General features: G+C 40.0%; 1 protein-coding gene across 1 annotated transcript in view; it reads left to right on the top strand.

Moving 5' to 3' along the window:
* NT5E (5'-nucleotidase ecto) overlaps window positions 1–25716 on the top strand; it is a 1444398-nt gene that overhangs the window by 515756 nt on the left and 902926 nt on the right. Inside the window, exon 3 of the mRNA XM_044067530.1 lies at window positions 18997–19185. Coding sequence (XP_043923465.1) covers window positions 18997–19185 — 189 coding nt within the window. The remainder of the gene's footprint in view (window positions 1–18996; window positions 19186–25716) is intronic.

Raw genomic sequence — 25716 nt, 5'->3', positions numbered from 1 at the left:
TCGGAGCCGAGGATTGGCTCCGAACCCATCCAGCAAGAAAGAAGGCGAGAAGAAGAAAACTAACATGGAACGTTATGGTAGGTACATAACTTCTTATTATCACCACATCCACTGTCACCTTCAAACTTGTGCCCACATCCTATATAAAACTAATCTTGAACAAACTTAAACCATGTTCTTCTTCAGCTGATGACCTGCCAAGCGAGTACCTAAAAATAGCAGCCAATAGCATTGTCTACCCCATCTCAATTCTTATATGTGTGTCATTCCAGGAATACCACATTTTGTCTGTCTTGAAAGAGTCATAAATTATCTCTCTGAAGAAAGGAGGAAATTCTACAAACATTACTAACTTTACACATATAGCACTCTTATCCCCTCTCTCCAAACTACTTGAAAAATGTATTCAAAAGCAATTGCTAAACTATCTCCTGCAAGAAGAACTGCTATCCTCCATACAACATGGCTTCCCATCCTTCCCGTAGTACTAACACTGCACTTCTAACCTATATACATACTGTCAATAAAGATAATGGCAAACTAGTCTCCTCCTTATTTCAAAACTGGTCTAAAGCCTTCAAAACAGTTTGTTACAGCAAATTTCTACTTCAGATGTCCTCATTATGTCTCTCAGCCCACTCTTCTGTGGTTCAAAAGCTACCTGTCCAATAGGTATCAGTCAGTAAAATGGCACTGTACCCCCTATCCTTATCTCCCAGTCATCACTGTTGTTCTACAGGGTTATAGCCTCAGTCTCCTCCTCTTTAACATTCTCACCATCACCTGCTGGAGGGACAGATTTGCCTCCCAGAGATTACCACACCTTTGGAATAGCTTCCCACTTCATGTCAAGCAGAGCATCTCATTGGCCCTCTTCAAACACAGTCTGGACAATTGGATGGGTAACCTTAAATTCACCCCAAGGGTTCCACCTGTGTCCCTCTTGGACAGCGTTGATAGGTGCTGAACGTGGAAATAAGGGTAAAACTTGGCACTTGTCTAAGCTTGTAAGGGCCTGTAAGGTCATTAGCCTAGTAACCGCCTATGATCCACACAACAAGCCTCCCTAAAACAGTATGCAGATGACTCCACAATCATTTGCACATCTGACAACATGACATATTTCCATAAAATTACACAGAAAGCTTTAACAGCAACTGATGCATGGCCTTGTAACTCACAACCTCAACTCATGCTCAACTCTTAAAAAAGAAAAAAAAATACTTTTTTCCCTAAAGTTCTTCTCCCATGAAAAAAAAAATAAAGTTCTCTCTCTTGACAATATAACTATTGTAGTTACTTCTTATAGCAAATTATTAGGGATGATCGTGGACAATACCTCTCAAGTGTACAGATTTTTGCAGAATGTCCAGATTTTTGCCTTATATTTTTGGTCGATTTTTCATAACATTGTGGCTTTCTGGCAAATTAGTGGCAAATTATTAAAGACTAAAGTTAGAAAATAATGCCAGACATTTAAGTTTTAGACTTCATACCCTTCAGAAAATTCATTCTAATGCAAAACCTGTTAGTCTATCAACTTTCTAAGAACAATATTTCAAAACCGTCCCTATTTGTACCACTTTATGGCTTTGTCCAGATTTCTTACTCTAAGAGGTTGAGAGGTATGATAGTGGATGACAGTCTTAAATTTGACCTGCATATACAAAATTGCATAAGGAAAACTCATCAAAAACTAGGGATGCTTTATAGAGCCAAAAACTCTCACCAACTCTTCTAAAGCTACACTTGCCACTACTTCTTTATGGTGCTCCCATCCTTACTAACCTTCAGGCATCACAAAAATCAAAACTTGAGCAATGCTATAACAGTGTTGCTAAATTTGCAGCAAATACCTCTTTCAGAACCCTATATATATATATATATATATATATATATATATATATATATCAATCACCAAAAAGCCTAAATTTGTTAGAACTACCCCATCAAATAACATGTATACAGCTTCTTACCAACTATAAAATTATCCAGAATCCATCTGCTTGTCCAGCACTAATATTCTACACAGCTGTATTCCCGGTTGGTCATTACGATCCAATGAGCAAAATCATCTCCCTGTCCACAAACCTATCAAATCTGATGGGCATTGTTTGTACTTGTACCATGGAACTCCTTATCTCTGTCCAACAGGTCAATACTTTTCCTCCCATCCTTTAAAACCATTCTGAACGAATTCCTAGCCAAAAGTTGGTTCTGTTCTTGCTCAACACCAGACTAAGCTGTATCCCTAAATGTGAACAAATACCAATTCATACTTTATATTTTCTTACTCTCCTGTCTTCACTCATTTGCTTACTTCTATCAAGTTCTCTTCACTAGCTTTCTCTCTACATATACCATAAGTATGCTCTTTTCTCATTTTGTATTGCAATTCCTGTTTGTATTATGCTCACTTATCTTTAATTTCTCTATAAACAGATTTTTTTTTTCCAATTACTAAATCATTGTCATATAACTTGCAAATGTTCTTAACCAATGCTTTCATATTATATCTACTTAAGTGCAATTATTTAAACTGTAGTTGTTTTTGTATTATTTTAAAGACCGTAAAATTATTGTTCTTAAAATGTTTTGTTATACTTTGTAGTTTTTGTCCCCAGGCTACCACTGAAAATGGGTGTGTGTCCAGTCATACTTTCCCAGTAATCAAGTTTCAGTAAATAAATGAATAATGCCATATGACCATATGCTGTGGGAGAATAATAATGTCCCCCATTAAGCAGGATTTCATTTACATACTGCAAAACGTAAATCAGCAAAGCACCAGACAGTGGTATGCTTTTTCTAGTACTTCACAAGATTTACTTGTTGTGTCTTTCAGCTTTTCCCTGTTAGGGGTCGCCACAGCTGAACTCTGGTCTGCTAATGATTGGTAGTTGATTTTTACGTGCCGAGTTACCAGCTCTGACGCACAACCTTCAACGAAGGTATGCCCATTCACACACGTCTCCACGCAAAAGATGCTCTAGCTGAGAATCGAACCGGACAGCGTCTTACTGTGAGGCGACAACACTACCGCAGCACCACCATGTAACTATTTGTATTTTTTTGTGTGTGTGTGTTTGCATGCATTTGTTAAACATGTAGGTAAGCTGTTCTTTAGACTCTCTTCTTCCACACGCTTGGTTTCAGATGCATTACAGTAAAAAATTAATTTATCAGATTAGGAAGCAGTGGTCATGAAAGCAAGTACATGTATAAGCCAATGAATAAAATGGGTATCGTGAAATTCTGAGGACCAGAGCTGCAGCACTCAGAAGAGTGACGCTGTGAATGTAAATTGAGGAATATATGCTAATTCCACAGTTGCGGTACTTTACAGTGTTTCCTCTACTCTGATGGACAACTTTGCCAGAGTTAATAGAAGTAGCTCTCACATTGGGAGTTGCAGAAACTGAAGGCCCCTGAAGCCCGCTGCAAAAATTCATTCACAGTAAACAGTGAAATTCAAAACTTGCTGTTTTTCTTTTTAACCTGCTGTACTTTTGGGCACACAGAGCCATCAGATTTTCATATGCACACTTCATGTCTGTCTGCTCTGTGTGGCTGCTCCATTTTACATCCTTCAAAGCTGTAAAATATTTCAAGCTCCATGCATTACAATGAATTATGATGGAGCTCTCCAATCATAACTGCTTGTGTTTTGGAGAAGAATGTCAAGGTCTAAGGATGTCCTGACTGAAATCACTGTGGCAGTATTCATAACCAGTGGGTTATTACCACTGATATCTGGCTGAAGCACCAAAGTTTTAGCTTTCCGGGGTCATACATCCAAAGTGTGATCTCATCCCTCAAGTGTAGCAGTATATGCAGGCATACAATTGTAATTCTTCAGTCTGTCTTGTCACCATCCCTAAGGCAGGTCACATATCTGTCATACTGATCATTTGGTCATTGGTACCATTCCTTTGAATTATCAGATAAGTGCCCCACTGGGGAACCTCCCTTTATCTTTTTTAAAACTGTCTTGCCTTATCAGTATTAGATGTCAGGTAGGAGGGGTAAGTGTGAGTGCGGTAGGCAAATGCCGTACAGACTTGCATACCCAGCACCTTTTCCACTTAGGAGTGGAACATGAGTACAAGACCTGTTCTGTTTGCCAGTCTTTTGTACCCAAGATCTTGCAGTCCCATTTGTCCGTGCTCAACACTTTTTGGAGACCCTACATTTGAAATGCTTGGTCCACTTCAAGATGGAAGACTCCACTTCCCCAGATGTACCTCCACCCCTTAAGAAAAACCATAAAAGGCCTAGGATTGAGACTCAGTTGTCTCTTTCTGATTCCAATGTACCTGCTGAGGTTTCAAAAAGCACTGCATGTCCAACTCCACCTCAGATACTGTCCACCAAGACCCTGCCAGAGGCTCGTATGACATCAGAGAGCTGTACAAGTGAGGAATTCACAGAAAAAAATTAACCACAAATTATCATCTCAGTGTCCAGAGGGCATCCCTCAGATACTCATTAGGGAAGAGATCTGAGGTAAACTTATAAAGATACGTCAGGGATCTGAACCAATGTGCTTGGTTCAGGCAGATGTCTCGCCAGAAAAGAAATGCAAAAAAACCCGAATCCTGTGTTTTTCTTCTCTTCCTCCTCCCTCTTAACAGAAGGAAAGTGTAGTCTTTTCCCAGGTCTGTTCAAGGCCACTTGGGTCCCAAAGCCTCCTTCCTTTTCTTCCCATCCCCCTCCCCCAGATCCACAAAAGACTACTGTAGTTTCATCTCCCTTAGAAGATGAGGAGGTTTCTGATTCTGACTATTCCGTGGCTACTCCAGTCAAATCCATTCTCCTGGCCAAGTCCCTTCTGATGATGAGGACTCCATTATACCTAACTCTCCTGTGGAAAAACCTTCTTTTAGAGAAGCAATTTTAAACTTAATGAACCACTTTGAGTGCGAGTCTAGGCAGATCACAGAGGTCCAGAAAATATACTATAACCTCTTGGAAATGGACACCCCAGACCCTTCTCCAATTCCTCCATTTCTTGAGGCTTTCTTAGATGCTTTTCAGTCCACTTCAGCTGCCCCAGACTCACAGCCTCCTGCCTCCAAAAGACCACTTGGATTTTATAAGGTTTCTAATGATTTTACTTTCCTGTTTAAAAACCCTGTAGCATCTCCTTCTGCAGTGTCTCTTTATTCTGATAAACTTTCAAAGCTTCTTCCAAATGCCAATGCCCTCCCTTCTGACAAAGATAGCAGGGCTGTGGATGGGTGGAGGAAAATGTTTATACTTCCTCTACCTTGCAATTCAGGGCTATTAATTACCAAACCCAGATGACCAAGTATTTGATATCCATTCTCATTTCCTTACACAAGGCAGTGGTACATCCACAGGAAACTGACTCTAAACAGCAAATGCTGTCCTTAGTCAGGTTTACCCAAATAGCCAGACACAGGATTAAATGTAGTTATGATGCTGCAGAGGTATCATCCAGGGTAGCTTACACTGCCTCTGTCATCCAAAAGTATGCATGGTTGTATAATCAACCCTTGTCTGAAGACTTTAAAGCAAAAATTGTGGATTCTCTTAAATAGCATCCTCTTATTTGGCCCACAAGTGGCTAACCTTTTCAACACTATTCATGAACAGGGAATGAAGGACTGCTGTCAGCGTCTGTTAAGCTCTGTACCTAAGTACCAGAGGAATTATCCAACTAAACCCTTCCCTTTGTCAGAAGAGAACCTAGGCATAGTCGGAAATAGAGGGAGGGTCCCAGAAGGAGATTCCCATGAAAAGCACAGAGGAATTCCTCCTCTGGGAGGCCCCTCTTTTGGGAAGAAATCAATATGACTATCTATAGACTGTTTTCCCTGACCTTCTCAAATGAGCTTACCCAATCCTTTGCCACGTAAAAAAAGATTGCCACAGCCCATTGAGTTTTTTCTGTCATTGAAAAAGGCTATGCCATGTCTTGGGTGGAGATTTCACCACTAAATGGCATACCTCCCCCTCCCCACAACCAGATCCATCTGCTTCCAACAATAACTTAAGAATTACAAGCACAAGGCATAATAGAATTGTCACATAGTCCAGAGAGGTACACTCAGGTCATTCACACCAACATGGACTATGACAGAGTCATAACAGTACCTGTTGTTAAGAGACTTGTGTGCATGTGTTATATGGCAGATTCTAGCACCGGACAAGCAACTTACAGTGACTTTCTCCTTTTCTAACATGGTGAGAGGCACATCTGTGTGTCTCATGATACAGTCTCTTATGATTAGTATGTTGGGTTTGTGGCTGGGCCTTAGAGGCTGTGAGACACAGGCATGTGTACTGTGTGTGGTGCTTGGTGTTGTGGGTTGTGATGTCCGTGTGTGTTTTTGCTTCGGAGGTCTCTTTTGTTTAGGTATGTTTTTGTTGAGAACCTTTGCATGTGTAGGAGTGTGTTGTACAGGTGTGGGTGGTATTAGTGGTGTGGTGTTTCTTGTTTTTGTGCAGACAACCTTCTTAGTGCCAGATGTACTGGCTTGTGACTGAGACAGCAAGGATTCTAGGTTCTTAATGTAATTGCATCTCTCACATATTGTGTTCCTAGATGGTAGTAGTAGAGAGTTGCCTGTGTACATAAGGCAGTTGCTACACTGTCTCTGGATGCCCATATCAACCAGACTAGCAGGAGAAACCATAGGAATTTATCCGTCCATGGTTATCAGAATCTGTGGAAGCGAGATCAGGATAGTAGAGTGGGTACTATATGAGGACAGTACCTATAAGTGTGAGTAGGGCTGGATAAAATAAATACAGTAGCTGCAAGCGAGGGGATCACTTACACAGGAGTGCTGGTAAGGGAAAAATGCAGATGAGATACCTTGCAAAGGGTTAAAACAGCGCAGTGACAGTGTGCGACATGCAACAAGTACAAACCTGTGCAAATATACTGGGTTTAAATACCACAAACATTAAAGTAGAATAGAAACACTGGAATTGACCAATCAACCACTGTCCCTGAGCTCTTAGTTAAACACCCTATGCCAGTCCAGTTCCAACCAGTTCACTTACTCCCACTAAGTGCAAGCAGGCCCTGGCCAACACAAGATGGCATAGCAGGAACACAGGAATCACACAAACAGATCTGGATACAGAAAAACCTATACCCACACTATGCTAAAGATATTTAAAACTCTGTTTAGGTTGATTTAACACAGAAGAATAGAAACACACTTAAATATAACAGTAGCAAATAAGAGCAAACTGATTTAAACAGATTAACCAATTAACCAGTGCAATAGCTCGAAACTTGAGCCCTGTTCCAGCAACCTTCAGTCGAGTTCTAACTGCACACTCCTGCCACCAGGGTTCAGGGGAGCCCTCTCCAAAAAAAGATAGCATGGATTAATGCTCAAGTTATACAAACAGAGCTAGATTCAACAAGTTTGAATCTAGTCTATGCTACAGCAAACAAGGTGCATCAATTTCAGAAAGAAACAGTTCAAATAAGCAGACACAATTAAGCCTTCAACCAGCAATTCCCAGCTCAGAAGGGCAGAATCTACCCTCTCCTCCCACTAGAGTATAGGCCACAAACCTTCTTAATGTAAAATAAGTGGCCTGAAGCCCAAGTGCGTAAACCAGACCCAAGACACTTTTAGAATAACAGACACACACAGCCTTCAACCAGCAGTTCCCAACTTAGAAGGATGTAAGCTACCTCTCCTGCCACAAGAGTGGAGACCACAAACCTTCCTAATGTCAAACATCTGACCTGAAGCCCAAGTGCTTAAACCAAAAGGCTTAGACCAACAGTTATAATTTAATCAGGCTGCTAACAAGCAGTAATAAATGCAGCAGAATAAATGCAATTGATTACTTTTAAGAACAAGCAGCGAAAGTTAAATAAAGTAATAAAGTGCAATGAAACACAAATACAGTAAAAGCAGATGAATACAGTGAATATTTTTCTTTCTTTAGGTTAAGTGGGAAGTGAGGAAACATGATAACGGAAGGTTGAGAAACTAAGGGGTGGGTCTTCCCAAATTACCTCTCTCTATCCAGTAGAATGAGCTGATGTGATTGGACTGGGAGGAGTGTCCAAAATGGGATTTACAGTATGTGTGGGCAACTCAAAAGCCACAAAATTTAAGAACACAACAAGAACTGAGTAGGAGAGAGGGTGGAAAATGCAGCCATAGATCAACAATATTCAGAGCAAACAGGAAGCACACAAACACTTCAGCTAAATACAAATATTTCTAAACATAAGAGCAATGCTTTTTCTTAGCTCCTCCCACTTATTAACTAAAGATATTCACAGTTTGGAAAGGAATTCATTGGTAACTTTTTTTTAACTGACCCTAGCCAAGAATTCTTAAAACTCCAACAGAACAGAAAACTTAAATCAAAGCAAATGTAATTCTATAATAAGATACAAAATAAAAGTGATCAAACCTTAAATGAAGAGTTTCAAATCAAAATAAAATGCAGTCACAGATCAGTAATATTCAGAGCAAACAGAAGGCACACAAACACTTCAGCTGAATACAGATATGTCTAAATATAAGAGTAATGCTGTTTCTCTGCTCATCCCACTAATTAACTGAAGCTATTCATAGTTTGTAAAGGAATTCTTTGGTAACTTTTTAACTGAACCTAGCCAGGAACTCTTAAAACTCCAACAAAAAACAGAAAACTTAAAACAAAGCAAATGTAATTCTTGAGTAAGATACAAAATAAAAGTGGTCAAACCTTAAATGAAGAGCTTCAAATCAAAATAAAATGCAGCCACAGATCAGCAATATTCAGAGCAAACAGGAGGCACACAAACCATACCCTACACTTATGAGCTGAGGTCATAAATCAGACGTACAATCCTGGGAAGGTAAAGCTTTGGTAGCCAGACTTCAGCAGTGATAACCCAATGGTTAAGAATACATCAGCAGTGATATATAAGACATCAACTGTTATGGTAAGTTTATACACAATTGTACTTTGTAGGGGATGCTTCCCATAGACAATTTGCCAGTAAAAAAGGAGAAGGAACTAAGATAGACAAATTTGTAAGTTAGGAGTGCAATTATAAGCGTTGATCTAAAGTGCACTGGTAGCCATTTTGTTTTAGCATGTGTAATAATGGTGTTCTCACAGAGATGAGAGTGTAAGAAGCTAATAAATCCACAAATATCACTGTATATGGTTTGTGGGAAAGTATGATTCTTTTTTGAAGCAGCTGAAACTAGGGTGCTCCTATTCTAATAAAGGAAAAAATACTCCTATCTCTATAGCTGTTCTTCAAAAGGAGGAGAGGCAGCGTGATTTTTTAGCAGAAAAGAGTAGTTTATTTTCTTTGACTTTAGTGACTTGGATACAATATTGAAAGTCGAGCGTTTAATAATGGCAAAAGCCTTGCTATGTGAATCTGTCAACTGTCTTTATAGGGTCAAGGATGTTGTGCTGAATACCCCAATTTCCAGGTACTTTATCTAGTTTTTGTTTGTTTCCAAATAGCATAGCTTTAGTGTGTTTATGTTCACCATTAGTTGTTCATAATACCTAATATGTGCAATCTGAAAGGAGAGTCACAATATCATGCTCACCCCTGTCACTGAGGCTAAACTCCAAGGAGTTACCATTGACCAGCAAATCAAATTCACAAAGCACATATCAACAACCATCACTAAAGTCCACAAAAAGCTAGGTTCCCCTCTATCGCTGTAAAAGTTATCTAATCACCTAATCTTGAATTGCAATAGCCATGACCCACCTCCTATCTACTCTACTTTATGCATCCCCAATTCTAACTAATCTTTAAAAAACTGACCTTAATAAACTTTCCATCTGGTACAACAAAATTGCTAGATTCGCTACCAATGCCAAATCACAATCCAACCACTGCCTTTCCCTACAGGCCTTGCACTGGCTTGAATTTCCGAACCTATTAAGGTACCATCAACTCAGCCTAGGTCATCTAATTCTGTACTATCTTGAGAAACCCCCCGACCTGACTGGCATGCTGAACTTCTATAATTCAAATAGACAATTTTGGTCCTCCAGCAAAGCCTTAATCGAAACCATCACATGCAAAAACAACTCCAGGGAATCACTATTTCCCGATGGAATAGCAAAAATATGGAACAACCTCCCCCCTGACCTCAGACTACAAAACTCCACATCCTCCTTCAAAAGCCTACTTAAAACATACCTCTTCACCAACCATCTACGCAACTGTAATTGACCCCTGAAGCCTCGTCCACTTACTATTTCTACATCCCATCTGTCCTGGACAACACAAACACCACCATCTAACTATACCTATCCATGTGTGAGCAGTAACCTGTATATGTGTGTGTGTGTGTGTGTATGTATATATATATATATATATGTGTGTGTGTATATATATATATATATATATATATATATATATATATATATATATATATATATATATATATATATATGTGTGTGTGTGTATATATATATATATATATATATCTGTGTGTGTGTGTGTATATATATATATATATATATATCTGTGTGTGTGTGTATGTATGCATATGTGTGTGTGTGTGTGTATATAGATATATATATATATATATATATATATATATATATATATATATATATGTGTGTGTATGTGTATGCATATATATGTAATTTATACTCTTAGATGTATCTTTGCTTGAATGTATATATGGAAAGCTTAAACATTTATATACTCTTATTCAATTGTGAAATATTTTGCAATGCTCTACCAGGTTCTTATCTACTCTCATTGTATATTCTGTACACTTGTATTTTCAACCAAAAGGGGGAATATCCTCTTATTGTTTAATAATGGCTTTAAAGTCTACAACCTGTATGCTACTGTACTCTGTAATGTCTCTTTTGTAAATTTTTCTTCTCTTTGTAAACGTATGGAGTTTTTCTCTGCAGGACTCCGCTGAAAATGGACACTTGTTGTCCAGTCGGACTATACTAGCAAACAAATGTTAAATAAAATAAATAAATAAATATGTGTAATCTGCATAGGAAATACAAGGCAGTCCCATCTTAAGAACATTTACATTTTAAAACAAAAGGATACACCAAGGCAGGGAAGCAGATAGATCCAAGACGAAAGCGCTTACAATAAATTGGATTCTATCTGCTTCCCTGCCTTGGTGTATCCTTTTGTTTTAAAGTGCTTGTTCTTCAGTTTTGTGAACATTTACATTTTGCCAATATCCACCTTATACCTTGCACCCCCCCCCCCATCTCAAGAAGGGGCAGTTTAGTCTCAGTGTAAATGTATGGGTACAAATCCAATCATCCAGGTTTAATTTGAAGGATGCTAAGTTATCATTTTGTTTAAGATGCAAAGAAAGTATATTCCAGAATTGAGGTAGGTCCTGGGTAATAAATGTCTCTCCAATACATTTTATGTATGTGCTTGCCTAGATTTAAGTATGTAGTTCTACTATTACTGGAGCTATTTGACTTGTGAAGAGACAGGAGATTAAGGATAATGAGGTTCCTAATGGTGTGGAACACAAGGCATATTTCACTATGCAAAAGCCTGTAAAAAACTAAATAAAAAGGTGATTCAGGCCTTTCCTGTTAGCTCAGGACTTTTTGACCACAATCATCTTATGTAGGAATCTCTGGGGCTTTTCTAGTTGCTTAATATATCTAGAAAAGCACATTCTAAACCTTGCATTGTACTCAATAATTGGCCTAATTAGGGCTTCATTAAAAGGAATGATCACTTCTACTGAGCTTGCAATATGTCTTCATATATTAGTTGTGTTAAATTGAAGGATTTTCTAACTGCTGCTTCTACATGGTGGTTGAAAGAGAGGGAATTATTAAAAGAGTTCCAAGATTGTGGAGTACATTGTCAGCGAGATCGTGATTAACTGTACATTGCAGGAGAGAGCCGCTTACCAAATGTGACAGTAGTGCACTTTTCACATTTAATTTTAGCCCTTTTTCCATACACCATTTATTTACTAAGGTTAATTCCTGTTGTAGTGAATGAGTATTAGAGACTTGACAGTAATGCACAGTTTACAATCATCTGTAAACTTGGGAAACTAAATGTGTGGATTCCAGGTTAGAATATCAGAGAAGCAGATGCTGAAAAAGAAGGGTCCCACTACTGAGTCCTGGTTCACACCACCAGTTACCATCATACATTCTGAGGAGGCACCTACCACCTTAACTATGTGGATTCTTTCTTTTAGCTAGCTAGCTGGCTATCCACTTCACCTTATATGGATTTAATTTTAAAGCACTTAGCTTGTTTACAATACCAGCATGGGATACAGTTCAAATGCTTTGCGCAGATCCAGACAAGCTGGGTGAACAAAATGACCATGTGTGCAGTCTGTGTGACCTTCTTAAATAAGTTAACTAAACTGTGTAGGTAGGATCTCTCTTTCACAAAGCCAAACTGATAAGGCTTTTGATATTATAAATTTATGAGGTCAGATATGCATTCCATGGCTTTGTAAATCAGACTAGTTAAACTAATGGGTCCGAGGTTGGGCTGCTGTTATACAGGAGCATCACCACCATTGCAGTTTAGTTACCATACTTTGGGGATAAATTCTATAGCCAAACTCGTGTTAAACAGCTTAAGGAGGAGCTCACACCAGGTGTAGTGCAGCAGGTGAAAATATAATCCAAATATAAACATAATGCAGCAAACAGCAAGCAGCAAGCAGAGGCAAATCCAACTTTGAACTCCAAGTTTAATCCAAATTCAAAACGTAAGCGCTTTCGTCCCATAACACATTAATAGAGGAACTTCGTCAAACAAAGTACTTTACATTCAGCCTCCTTTTAAAAGATAAAACTAGTGACCTCACTTCCTCTCTTCCATTCACATACAAAAAAGTTTTTTGTTCTTAATGGGACCATTTTTTAAAAATGCAAGTACACTACAGTAAAAGACTACATGTATAAAATCACATAAATAATGCCATGCAATGCAGGTACAATACAGTAAAAGACTACATATGTAAAATCACATAAATAATACCATAGTTTGTCATGTAAGCATAAAAAAACAGTTATTCTAAAATCTTAAAGTGCAAGAAGAATATGAAAACAATCAACCTCTAACCTACTGAACATGTTAATAAATAATTTGGCTATTAAATACAGAACCTTTAATATTTAATCTATCTTTTCAAAGCTTTCAATTTTAATAAACTGGAAATTGACTGACTATCATTCAAGCCTGGCCAATGAATGCAGTCTAGTCTGATTTGCCAACTTAATTCTGCTTTCTCCAGTAAATAAGGCCATGCTCCACCTCTGGCTGAGGGAGATATTGATTCTGATATAACAAACTTGAATTTGTGTTCATTATATTGCCCTATATGTTTAGCAAGTGTGTTGAGTGGACATTGAACCCTGATATTCCTAAGGTGTTCACTTATTCTATTTTTGAGTTTGCACTCCATTTTTCCAATGTAAAAGTACAGACACAGTTCACAAAGTGCACAATAAACCACTCTTTCAGTGGTACACTACTTGAACATCAAAAAGAGGCACAACATACAGGGTACACATGCACAAATGTGGGTCCTGTAAATTGTGTTCCTATATCTTAGAAGTTAATGACGTAAACATTAATGGAATAAAAATAAAAATTAGGAACAGATTTTGTTATACCACTGAAAGAGTAGTTTATTGTGCCCTATTTAAAGTGTTGAACTGAATGAATGCCACTAATGTAAATATTAACATATGCTGAATAGTTTGCCATTTACAGTTTTCTAGTAAAACTTAACAGGCCCAGATATATGAATATTTGTTTGAACTGTAAGGTAATAACTTCATTTTTTAAAGGCTCAAGCCACAACCGCTGGGAGTTAAAGGTAGACACTCAAAAGAGCTATACTGGAGGGAATGAGTTAAACATTGGATAGATTCACTGGTCATAGAGAGTTTGCCAAGTGCATTCCAGTGATGTGTGGTACCTGTATCTGCAGACCTTTTACTCTGACCTTATAGAAAATATATTTTTGTAAGCTGGAGCTCAGCTGTATACCCATTACAGAAAGAATTTGGTTATCTCTCAGTCTAATTAAATCAACTGCAAATAAAAAGACAGGCAGAGAGGAGAGATAGCAAGGCAGGGTATTAATAAATATTGTAAAGTGTAATGGGCCTCAAACTGAGCTTTGTGGAACTCCTAATAGAATGTTTGAAAGTTGTTACAGAGTATCTTTAACACATACAGACCAGCATCTGTTAAAATGGTAGTCACTGAGCTATCTAATAGTACCCGGGCTCTGTCTCAGGGAACAAGTCTATTGATCCATCAAGAGTCATTGATTGTATGGAAGGGTTTACATAGGGTCTTCAAAAGAGGGCACCAGAATGTTTAGCTTTGCCCATCTTATCTCAGTGAGAGACAGCAAGTTAGTAGATCTGTTGTAGCCCTCCTTAAACCCATGCTGTTGATGCTACAAAGACTTGTAGGTTTTTAGAAAATGCTTGAACAAACAGTTGATTCATCTGTGTTGGAGAGAATGACAAGGAGGGAAATTGGGCTGTTAGTTCCTTGAACTAGAAGCTCAGTCACCCTTTAGCAGTGGGATCACAATTGACATCTAGCAATCTAGGAAAATGCCTGGAAGAAGAAAGAGCGGCCACGGTGGTGCAGCTGTTAGCGTTGCCGCCTCACAGCAAGAGGTTCTCCGGTTCGATTCTCTGCTGCGGTGCCTTCTGTGCAAAGTCTGCATATCCTCCCTGTGGTCGCATGGGAGCTCCAGTTTCCTCCCATATCCCAAAGACATGCTTTTGGTGGATTGGACACTCTAAATTGGCCCTAGGTATGCATGTGTGTGCCTTCTGTGGAAGGTTGGGCGCCGGGCTGGCAACTCGACACTGTAAAACGCCACTGATGATAAAATTTTAATACTGTTTTGGCAACTTGCAGCAGGTATTAAAGGAGGTTAAGAGCCCTACTACTAGAAAACCATATCTGGCCAAGTGGAAATGTTTTTCTAGCTTGCACCAAAGAAAGAACCATGATCCTTTTAAGGCCCTGATGCCTCTGTTTCTACATTACTTACGAGTTATTGTCTTCTGGCCTTTCTTACTCTTCACATCAAGATTCACCTCTTGGCCATCTCTGCTGGTCTGCCTATGGATCACCCCTTTCTAAAGTGCCTCAAGTCAAACAGTTTTTGAAAGTGATTTTATGTATCCATCCACCTGGAAGGCAGGTGGCTTCTTGGGATTTGAATTTTGTAATGGAGAAATTTAAAGTTTTTCCTTTTGAACTGGCTCTTGAGACTGATTTAAAGTTATTGTCTTGGAAAACAGTGTTCATTCTTCTGACTTCTGCATGAAGATCTGAGTTACAAGTGCTTATGGTAATTCAACCCTGTCTCATCTTTTACGAAGCTGGGGTAACTGAGAATAAATCTTTCCTTTTTTTCCTAAAGTGGCTTTAGAGTCTACTTTCAGCCAGGCAAGTCATCTCCTTGTTTTCTATCCAGAACCAAAATCTAGGGGAGAAGGATCTCTACATACTCTGGATGTTCACAGACAACTTAGATGCTGTGTTGACAGGACAAAAACCTTCAAGAAGTCTAACCGTTTGCCCTTTTTTTTCTTACCTTCATAGGGAATAATCAGTGTCAAAACAGATAATGGTTCTTTCATACCATTGCTTTCGGTTACACTCAAAAGTGGTCAGGATCCACTCTACCAGGTCTTTGATTACTTCTGTGGCTTTTTGGAAAGGGGTGCACTACAGAAATATACTATAGCCAGCAGATTGCTCATTTGTGCACATCTTTACCAAGCACTACAAATTAGACTCTTTTTTTAATATGTCAAGACCATGTTTTGCTAGGGCTATTCTCCAGAAACCCCTGGACTCTGATCCCTTTTCCACTTCCTTTTCTTTCTAAGCCCTGGTATTCGAACCGTATAGATTACTTTACTGCAGCAGTGATCTAATGACTAACAGTAGCATATCTGTATAAGTAAACTTACAGTAACAGTAGATATTTGAATGGATCACTGTTACAGTAATAATACCCTCTCTCCATCCCGTTTTTTAGTATGTTTCTATGCCAGGGCATGGATATTGGTGCTCTAACCACTGCCTTTGTACCGCCTTCCTCAAGCTGTTCAGTAGTTAGGGCACATGGAAGGTTACCATAATGCTTTGCAAGCTGGTCAGTTGTCCTGGCCACTGCAGAATATAACCTGGAATGATGAATGTGAAATTTTATTCACTGCCTTAAGTTTTCATCTGGTCACGTTTATTTGCAAATTTAAAGAAAAGCTTCCTTGTTCAAGTTCCAATTATTCCATGTAATAGGCATGAGAAAGTATGTTCTTGGCTGTTAAGCACTTTATGATCCACTGCATCAAGTACTGGAGTGGATGATAAACAGGTACTTTCATTATTACTACCCTCTTGCTCATCACTCAGTCTGATATAAGAATCACGAGACAACTCAGGCTGTTCTATTTGTTCTGCACAGGATTTTAAATGAACAACATTTGAATGAAGTCTGTGCACAGTAGATTGAATGGAGGTTGACTGTGCCTATGATACTGACAACAAGGGGTATAGCAACTGCTTTGGAAAACTGATGTACCTCAAGATGTGTTAAAGTACTACCAAGTGAATTAGCAGGTCTTGTTACCAGTTTTTTTATTTTATTTTATTCCATTTTGTTGACTGGATTAGTCCCACAAGGCTAGCAGCCCCTTTTCAGGGGAGACTTAAGCAGGTGTTCATATTGACTAGGGGAGATTTAACCAGGGCACTGAAAACCTTGAATACTTATTGCTAAGTGTCTTGGGCTCTTTTATATCAACTTCGATTACCACTAACTAAGACAGATGGAACCTTGGTTTATTATCTCATCCAAAGGAGGAGTACAGCAGCCTACTTTGTTACACCACAGTCAGAGTTTTGGAAAAATTAATCTAAACAACTGGGGTAGGAATAGAACCCATATCCTTCTGGTCTTCTCAAACTAAAGGTAAGTGCACTAGCTGTTGAGCTATTGACACAGTAGTAATTGTGCTATGCATGAGATCCTGTGTTTGCTGTCTGTAATAGAAGGAAATAGAAGGAGACAGTGCAAGAGGTAACTGTTGGTTTACTTTTTGCAGACATTACAAAGGCCAAATCCAGCTAGGCACATGTATATACGTAGGTGTTTGCACTGTAATGTCAAAACGCTTTTTCTACCAGTCTCACAAAGTTACTACATCCAATTTCTTTGCTGTTCTCTACAAGCCTCCTATGTGGCACAGACTTGAATGTGTTACTGAAGTCCAAGTACAGTATAGCCACTAAGTGCACTATCTATCTCTGCTAACACCCATTCATAAATCTAATTGGGCATGACCACTTTGCTGTGGAAACGCACTGATAGTCAGTTTAGAGATAATTGCTTCACAAAACTACAAGCTAAGCATTCCCTCAAAGATTTTTACATAATTTTTCCATTACAGAGAAGAGAGTAACTTAGTCTCCAGTTCCCCATACTGCATCCCATCCCTTAAACTCCTGCTCCAACTGCTGTCCTCCAGTTTCAGGCACCATCTGTTCCTTTAATAACTTAGTGAACTCTCCCGCTAAGTGATCCACCTCTACTTCTACTGAATTCTTTAGTATCTGTGGTGGTAATCCATGTGGCCCCTTCACCATTTCTATTGACGTTCTAAGCTCAGTCCAAACTTTGCCGTTATCAAAAACACCATCAGACCATCTTTCCCCATTTAGACTAAATATGTCTTTTGATACTTGTCTTCTCTTTCCCTACTAATTATACTGCAAGGAGATAAATAAAGACCTAAGCCTGATCCTCATTAGTTATTATGTATGTTATAGGAGTCTTTCGGAGCAATGCATGCAGTAACATTTTGTTAGACACTGGTATGGCAGCATGTCTGTGTGAGCTCCTTTAACCCTGTGTTAGAAAGAAACAGCATTAGGATAACTGAACAAAACTACAATATCAAGCTAGTAAAGTGAAAATGCTGTTAAATGTTGTTAGTTGATACTCAGCACATAAAATAGAGCTAGTATGACAGCTTTAATTAGACAGTATGAATCTGTACTGTATCATTGCCTTACGTTGTACCCGGTCGTGTCATGAAACATTAGTTACAGACAGTAATAAGAGCAAAAAACAAGTGCATCACCACAATGGAGCAGTATATTGCTTATTGGAGAGAGAGTGTGTGGTGGGAGGTGTCTGCTTGTGTGCATGTGGGAGGTGTCTGCTTGTGTGCATGCACACTTACATGTACAAATACATGTGTGGAAGATCCTTGGAATTATATACCGTTTTGGTGAAATCAGATAGTTCCAACAACTATATAATTATAGAAAGGTAACATTGATGCCCTCGTGTAATATTTCCTTTTAGATCCTTATTTATGGTGCTGTAGTAAAACTACCTTCTTGATGTTATATTACATCAGAGCTAAGTAGGTCATATGCCCTTTCCTTGGCTGGAAGTGCTGTGTTAAGTATAAGTGTTCGTAGTAATGCAGACCCTCACCTTCTTTCATGAGAAGTTAAAAAAACTTTGTCTGTTTAGAAATACACTGTTGTAATCAAATGTCAGAAGTTGGGACTACCTGGAGAGGACTGGGCCTATTTCAGGGAAGGCCCAAGCAAGTCTAATGTTGTGCAGTTAAAAAGGTTAAGTACTCGCCATTCCTTTTTGCGGAATTTACTGAAATATAGAATGATGATGGTCAAAGAGCATGTGCATGTGAATGACTTCCAAATATGTTGGAAAACAGTAATTTCAAATGTGTGGATTTTTTTGGTAGGCTGGGGGCTTTGCTTCTATGCAGTGTGGTTTATGGGAGGCAAACTTGCTTTTTGAAATCCTGGGAAGAATCAAATACTTTTCAGGGGTTTGAGGGGAGCTCCCTGCGAGTCAATGGATGAACATATAATGTAAAGAATTGTGGTACCTAAACTGTACGGTACATGTTTTGCTGTTTTATGCAAACATCATATTTGTTTTGTTTCCTTTTTAGGACCACATCTTATATTTGAGGATGAAGTCACTGCCCTTCAGCAACAAGTGGATAAATTAAAAACACTGGGTGTGAAAAAAATAATTGCACTGGGGCACTCTGGATTTGAAACAGATAAGCTGATCGCAAAGAATGTAAAGGATGTGGATGTTGTTATTGGAGGGCATACCAATACTTTCCTTTACACAGGTGCAGTACAACTTTGTTTTGATATTAATTAAAGATTACTGAGAAGCTGCTCGAATATTATTAAACATATTGTTTAACCTTGCTGCATTCATAAAGATAGATTACAGCATGTATGTTTTTAATTTTAATTTTCATTAGTGTTGCATTGTAACTGAAAAAGCTGAATACTGTTATGCTGTTCTGTAATGTGTATGTTGTGTGGAATCTTTTATATCACTTTCTTTTTACAGAACGCTTAATCTTTGCTCATTACATGTGAACCTTGCTATGGTAAGCATAACTTGGGAGACCAGTGTTCTGACTATTTACCGCAGACAGTGCATCTAAAGACAGAGTCTGGATGAGGTCATCCTTGAGTGAGATGAGCAGTAAAATACTTTAAGCCCCACTGTGATAGAGTATATTCTCTTGCAACACCTGCCCTGAACATTTGACTTTTTTGATTCTAGAAGAGAAAACATTGTGGTCAGAGAGCTGTTAGACTGAGATTACATAGGACTCAAAGGATGCTTGGTTGGTTATTCACACCATCTATCTGAAGGCTTATAAATGGTGCCGGTCTTCCTTTAGGCCACAGGGTAGAGCCAGGATGCCCTCAGTCTGCCAAAAATAACACCACTGATAATGTATTCCACTCATGGCTTCACTGCCTTCTTCTCTGGATATGTAGTCAGACCATGGTAGCCAGTGCTGGACCTCATTAAAATCAGTGTTTCTCTATAGGAAGGGTTATTGGAATGGTGTAATGAGAGGGAGAGGAGGACTCCTTGCCCATCTCAGTGTTCCCCGAGTCTTTAAATTCCTTATAGGAGAATGCGAGGGAGCGAATCCCACAGCTCCATTAACTTCAGGCATAAGCTTATTCAGTATCACTGATATGGGGCATTATAGTAACCCAAAAGAGAGATTACATGAGTGTATACCCAATTAAAGAAATCTTTGGGTCTCATTGGGAAGAAAGCTGTTTTACATAAAAATAGGCAGTCTAATACAGTCAAAACCTCTTAAGATAGTTCCAGATCACTGTTAGTAATGTATCCTGAATCTCATACCCGACCAGCTACCTACCACCTTAAGTTCTATTCCACTGGTGCTCATCCCATAGGGACAAGAAGGCTACGAGTCTGGATGTAACAACATACACTATCAAAACTTCACTTTTTACTGGGTTCACTGCTGAAACTGTTTGATCAGCTAGATGCAGCTTAGTCAGAAACTCCATCTTGGTAAAAGTGTCCAGCAGCAAAACCATTAAGAGAGTTTTTATTTTTCTGAGGTGGAGTAAACTTTGAATTGGTTACATTATGTAGAAGGAAGCATGGTTTATATAGCCTGCTTCACAATTGATGTGGTGTGCTTTGCCACACTACAGAAAAGTTATCTGTTTTGCTGTTGGCCATGTTTTTTGACCATGTGTAATTTCAGCTTAGTTACAACCAACTGATCAAACTAGACTCATTCACCCTAAAATTGCTCATTGCCATCCAGTCTAGCATGTCATTTAGGCAGCCATACTGACTGTAGGCAGTACCATCTGATGCATGGATGGTAAACGGGCAAATATAGGTATTATACATATAAAGTTGAGATGAGGCATACCATTTTATGCACAGTCCCAGATGCAGGTAGCTTACATCCTTCTAAGTTGGGAACTGCTGATTGAGGGCTCAGTGTCTGTTATTCTAAAAGTGTATTAGTTCTGGTTTAAGCACATGGGCTTCAGGCCAGTTATTTTACATTAAGAGGGTTCGTGGTCTGCACTCTTGTGGGAGGAGAGGCTGGACTCTGCCCTTCTGAGCTGGGAATTTCTGGTTAAAGGCTTATAGTGCCTGCATATTTGAACTGCTTCTTAGTGTAATTGGTGCACCTTGTTTGCTGTAGCATAGACTAGATCTAGGCCAACTGAATCTAGCTTTGTTTGTATGCTGCTTGTTTGTTTGTTTATTTCCCTGAAAAGCTAATTCCACCTAAAATGCGGCTTTTCAGCACTTCTGTGGATCCCTAGTGATATCTGCATTGTTTACTGTACTTATTTCCTTGTTTCACTTGAAAGAAAGTTACTGTTTGTCGTTTTTGCATTTAAGTTACCTGTAACACATTACATTTAAGTTACCTGGCACTTGCTCACTAAAGCAATTATATAAGTCAGCACTAAAAAAATTAAAAGCACTACACCCTCACAAACTCCTCTTGAGTACCTTGTTCCCCATTGGCCCTTTTTTTCAATTATAAAGGAATTCCCAATAATATTCTAGCATGTCCAAAGGTCAGTTGTCAGTCTCCTCTCCGGTCCAGCTGGTGAATCTGGGAATCTTGAGGCAATGTTACAACTGCCTCATGTACACAGACAACCCTCTCCTCCTCCCAACAAATTCCAACACATGTGAGAGATGCAACCATATAGCCAAACTGGAGGCTAAGCTCTCTCAACTCAGTACTAGCGTAACCAGTCAGGAGGAGAAGGAAACCACACTCACTAAAATTCCAGTCTCACATAGACCTACCACGACAGCAAACCAAACACATAAACACACAAAAACATACTCGAGGCTCTAAATAAAAATCTGCCTAAGCAGCAGAGACCTCCAAAGCAGACACCCAAGCAACCGCTACCCCAAAACAAAACACGTGCAACACATAGCTCACAAAGCCAGTGTGCCGAACAGTCACAGCCCTTAAGGCTAAACAACACACCTGATACACTTGTAATAGGTGACTCTGTTGTCAGGCACACTGACGTCCCGCTCACCAGGCTGAACAAGGAGAAGGTCACGGTGAGCTGCCTGTCGGGCGCTAGGATCCGCCACATAACACAAGCACTCAGGTCACTCCAAGGCAAGTACAAATATGACTCAGTCATTGTCCATGCTGGTGTGAATGACCTGAGACGTACCTCCCTGGACTACATGAAAAGAGACATAGAGGAGCTCTCTGAGCATGTAGCCCAGGCCGGTATGATCCTGACCTTGAGTAGCATCTTACCCTCACCAAGAATGATGCCACAATATGAAGACAAGATGATCAATTTCAACAATTGGCTTAAGTATTGGTGTCATTCAAAGGGGATTCAATGCCTGTCAGCCTGGGATGACATGCTCGACAAGTCACGATGCTTCGCTAGGGACGGCTTGCACCTGTCACCCCTGGGCTTTCGGATATTGGCAAAGACTCTTGCTACCCCCATAGTGCCTTTTTTAGGCAAGGCTCAAAAGACAAACCCACCTCCATAGGTATCACAAGGGATAAGAAACTAAGAGTAATACTACTCAACGCCAGAAGTCTAAACCTCAAGATGCACGCACTCGAAACTCTCCTTAGCATGGAGAACATCGATATCTGTGCAGTAACAGAAACCTGGTTCAAGGCTCCCGAGAGCACCCCAGCACTACCAGGTTATACCTTATACCATGCTTTTCGGCCCCAAAACTTGGACCGAACCACAAAAGGAGGGGGAGAATCAATATTCGTCAAAGAAACCCACACCTCCAGGTTGGTGGCACAGCACGAAGCATCAGAGACTATCCATGTGCAACTAACAGTGGGTAAAACTGTCTTCCAGTTTATAGCCTGCTACAGACCACCCTCCCAAACCCAGGAACCCCACTCGGCCTTCCTGAGAACACTGGAAAATATGAAGGTCTCTCCAAACACCATTATATTGGGCGACTTCAACTACCCAAACATAGACTGGGAGCATTACTCTAGTTCCAACACCCTAGCCCGAAGGTTCCTAGAATTTATAAACTCAAATGCTATGGAACAACTTGTTACCACTCCCACAAGAGGGGAAAACATACTGGACCTGATCATCACCAACATGGGGACTTTATGCTCCAGACCAGAAGTGTATCCCTCACTGGTAAGATCAGACCATAAACTAATCTCACTGGATATTCACATCCCGACCCCACCCCTGCCCAGAAAACCACAGTGAAAAACTTCTCTAAAGCAAATTTCACACTCCTCAAAACTGAGGTGGAATCCTTCAAAGCTCCCGGGCCTGTGGAAAATACGGCCCAGACCGCAGAATCCTTTATAAACGCATTCTATGAACACCTTCAGGAATGCATGGATCATGCAATCCCAAATAAAACCAAGACCCAATCCTCCAAAGGCAGACATCCTGTCTGGTAGACCCCAGCCATAAACAAACTATACAATAGAAGGAGGAAGCTACTACATGATAGAGCAAAATCCCAAAAAGGGAAGGCATCTCTGATCAGTATTAGCAAAAAACTACAGGCACTCACAAAATCGTCTAAGGCCAGCTTCGAGAGAAAAATTGCACAGGCCACTAAGGATAATCACAAGGCTTTCTTTAGTTATGTTAGTAACCTGGGTGGGAATTCCCAGATATGCTCAGAATTAGTCCAAAATGACAAAAAATACACCGAACCCACAGACATTGCCAACATGCTAGCTAACAGGATCAGCGCAAACTTCTCCCCCCTCCCCACCAAAAGGGCAAATATCTATCCCAGCAGAGTGCTGCCCCCCTGACATCTCAGATGCTCAGGTAAGAGCCACCCTCTCCAAAGCAAAAAACACAGCATCAATGGGACCAGACGGTGTCCCGTGCTGCGTCCTACATGAACTCCAATAAGAGCTAAACCAAAACATATAACTACTGTTCAATCTCAGCCTTACTACAGGTTATGTACCCAAATAGTGGTGTACAGCAACAGTGGTCACTCTCCACAAAGGTGGTGCCTCAACGGATCCTGGAAACTATCACCCCATAAGCCTGACTAGCTTGGTCTGCAAAGCTATGGAAAGGATCATCATGGACCTCATAAATAAAGATATTGGGGACCTACAGACACTGGATCCTACCCAGTTCGGCTTTGTTAAGGGCAGATGCTACCACTTAAACCTGGTCGATTTCTTTGAAACAGTCACCAAGGCCATTGACGAGGGGAAGGTGGTCCACACAGCCTACCTGGACCTCGCAAAAGCCTTCGATACAGTACCCCACTCGGGAATTATAGATAAGCTCACCAGCTTAAATATAAACCCCCATGTCACTAGATGGGTTGCAAACTGGCTGAAGGACAGAACCCACATGGTTAGAATTGCTGGAGCCATGTCAGACTCCAAACCAGTTACAAGTGGCATCCCACAAGGCTCAGTCCTGGGACCTCTCTTGTTCGGTATATATTTATCTGAGGTACAGGCCAACACGGAAGGACTGTGGCTGACCAAGTTCGCAGATGACTGCAAACTGGGCGCCATAATCGACTCTCCAGCCGACACAAGCATCCTCCAAAAGGGTCTCATAGAAGCAGACAACTGGTGCCAGAGCCATGGCCTCAAGCTAAACGCCAAAAAGTGTATAGTCATCCCCTTTGGCAAAAACAAAAGTGCCCACAAATTACCACATAGGTGGTAATCCATTAAGTACAGAAGAAGTAATTAGGGACCTGGGGACCCAAGTTGATAGCAATCTCTCATTTGACAACCACGTGGCCAAAGTGGTTAGAAAAACATTTTATATAGCCCACCTAATCATGAAGGGATTCACATCTAGATCAGGGGAAGTCATCATGCCTCTTTACTCATCCCTCATCAGGCCCATAATTGACTACAATGCCCCTTTTGGGATGTACCTTACCAGACACCTGCAGCAACTGGAAAGACCCCAAAAGTACCTCACCAAGAGGATCAAAGGGCTCAAACAGATGCCATATGCTGCCCGGTTAAAGAAACTCCAGCTCTACTCAGTGGCATACCGCCTGCTCAGAGGCGATCTGTGCCTGACGTATAAAGCCATGTCCAACCCGGAATTAATGGACATGCTGCACCTCAGAAAATCCAAATCCTGTCGAGCCACGCGCTCGAGAGACTTGAACCTCAGCACTAAAATAAATAGGACATGCTGGAGGGACAGATTCATAACCAAGAGGCTCCCTTCACTCTGGAATAAAATCCCAGTCCAGGTTAGGCAGAGTCCCATATTTGACTCTCTTCAAGAGGAATCTTGATGAGTGGATGGGAGATCGTAGGTTTACCCCGGGTATCACTTCTGTGTCACTGTTAGACAGAGGCACAGTATACTAACCTCGAAAAAGGGCATAGCAAAATTAATTTAAAATAGGTGTCGAAAGCCAAACACACTCTGGCTAGGCTTATAAATGCCCTAGGGCATATAGCCTAGTATGAACCTATAGATTGCAAATAACTATTGAGACAGTGAACCCTAATGGACACAGTGAAAAGTCACCTGAATGAATCCCTTGATCCATTCCTTCCAAAGAACTGGAAAGACAGAATAAGCCAGTTCTTTAAAGTCTACAATAACCCATTGGGTGTTCAGTAATATTGCTGATTATGATCATATAGTACTGTCTTCAGATCAAGGAGATTCTTCCATCTCTTGCAAAAGGATAATTTCTCAGTTTTATGAATGATCTCTCATTGCAGTGCCCCTTTCTGAAACTTGACAAAAAGTCCTTAAAGAAGTCATGGTTGATTACAAAAAAGTTGAGACACCACTTTCTCAATCTTACCAAAAAAAAGGCAGGTTGAAGATGG

The sequence above is a fragment of the Protopterus annectens genome, chromosome 1.part0, assembly GCF_019279795.1.
Source record: "Protopterus annectens isolate FY-2018-M chromosome 1.part0, PAN1.0, whole genome shotgun sequence".
Taxonomy (NCBI): Eukaryota; Metazoa; Chordata; order Ceratodontiformes; family Protopteridae; genus Protopterus; species Protopterus annectens.
Note: the sequence above shows the minus strand (reverse complement) of the source record. Positions and strands in the feature narration are given on the sequence as shown.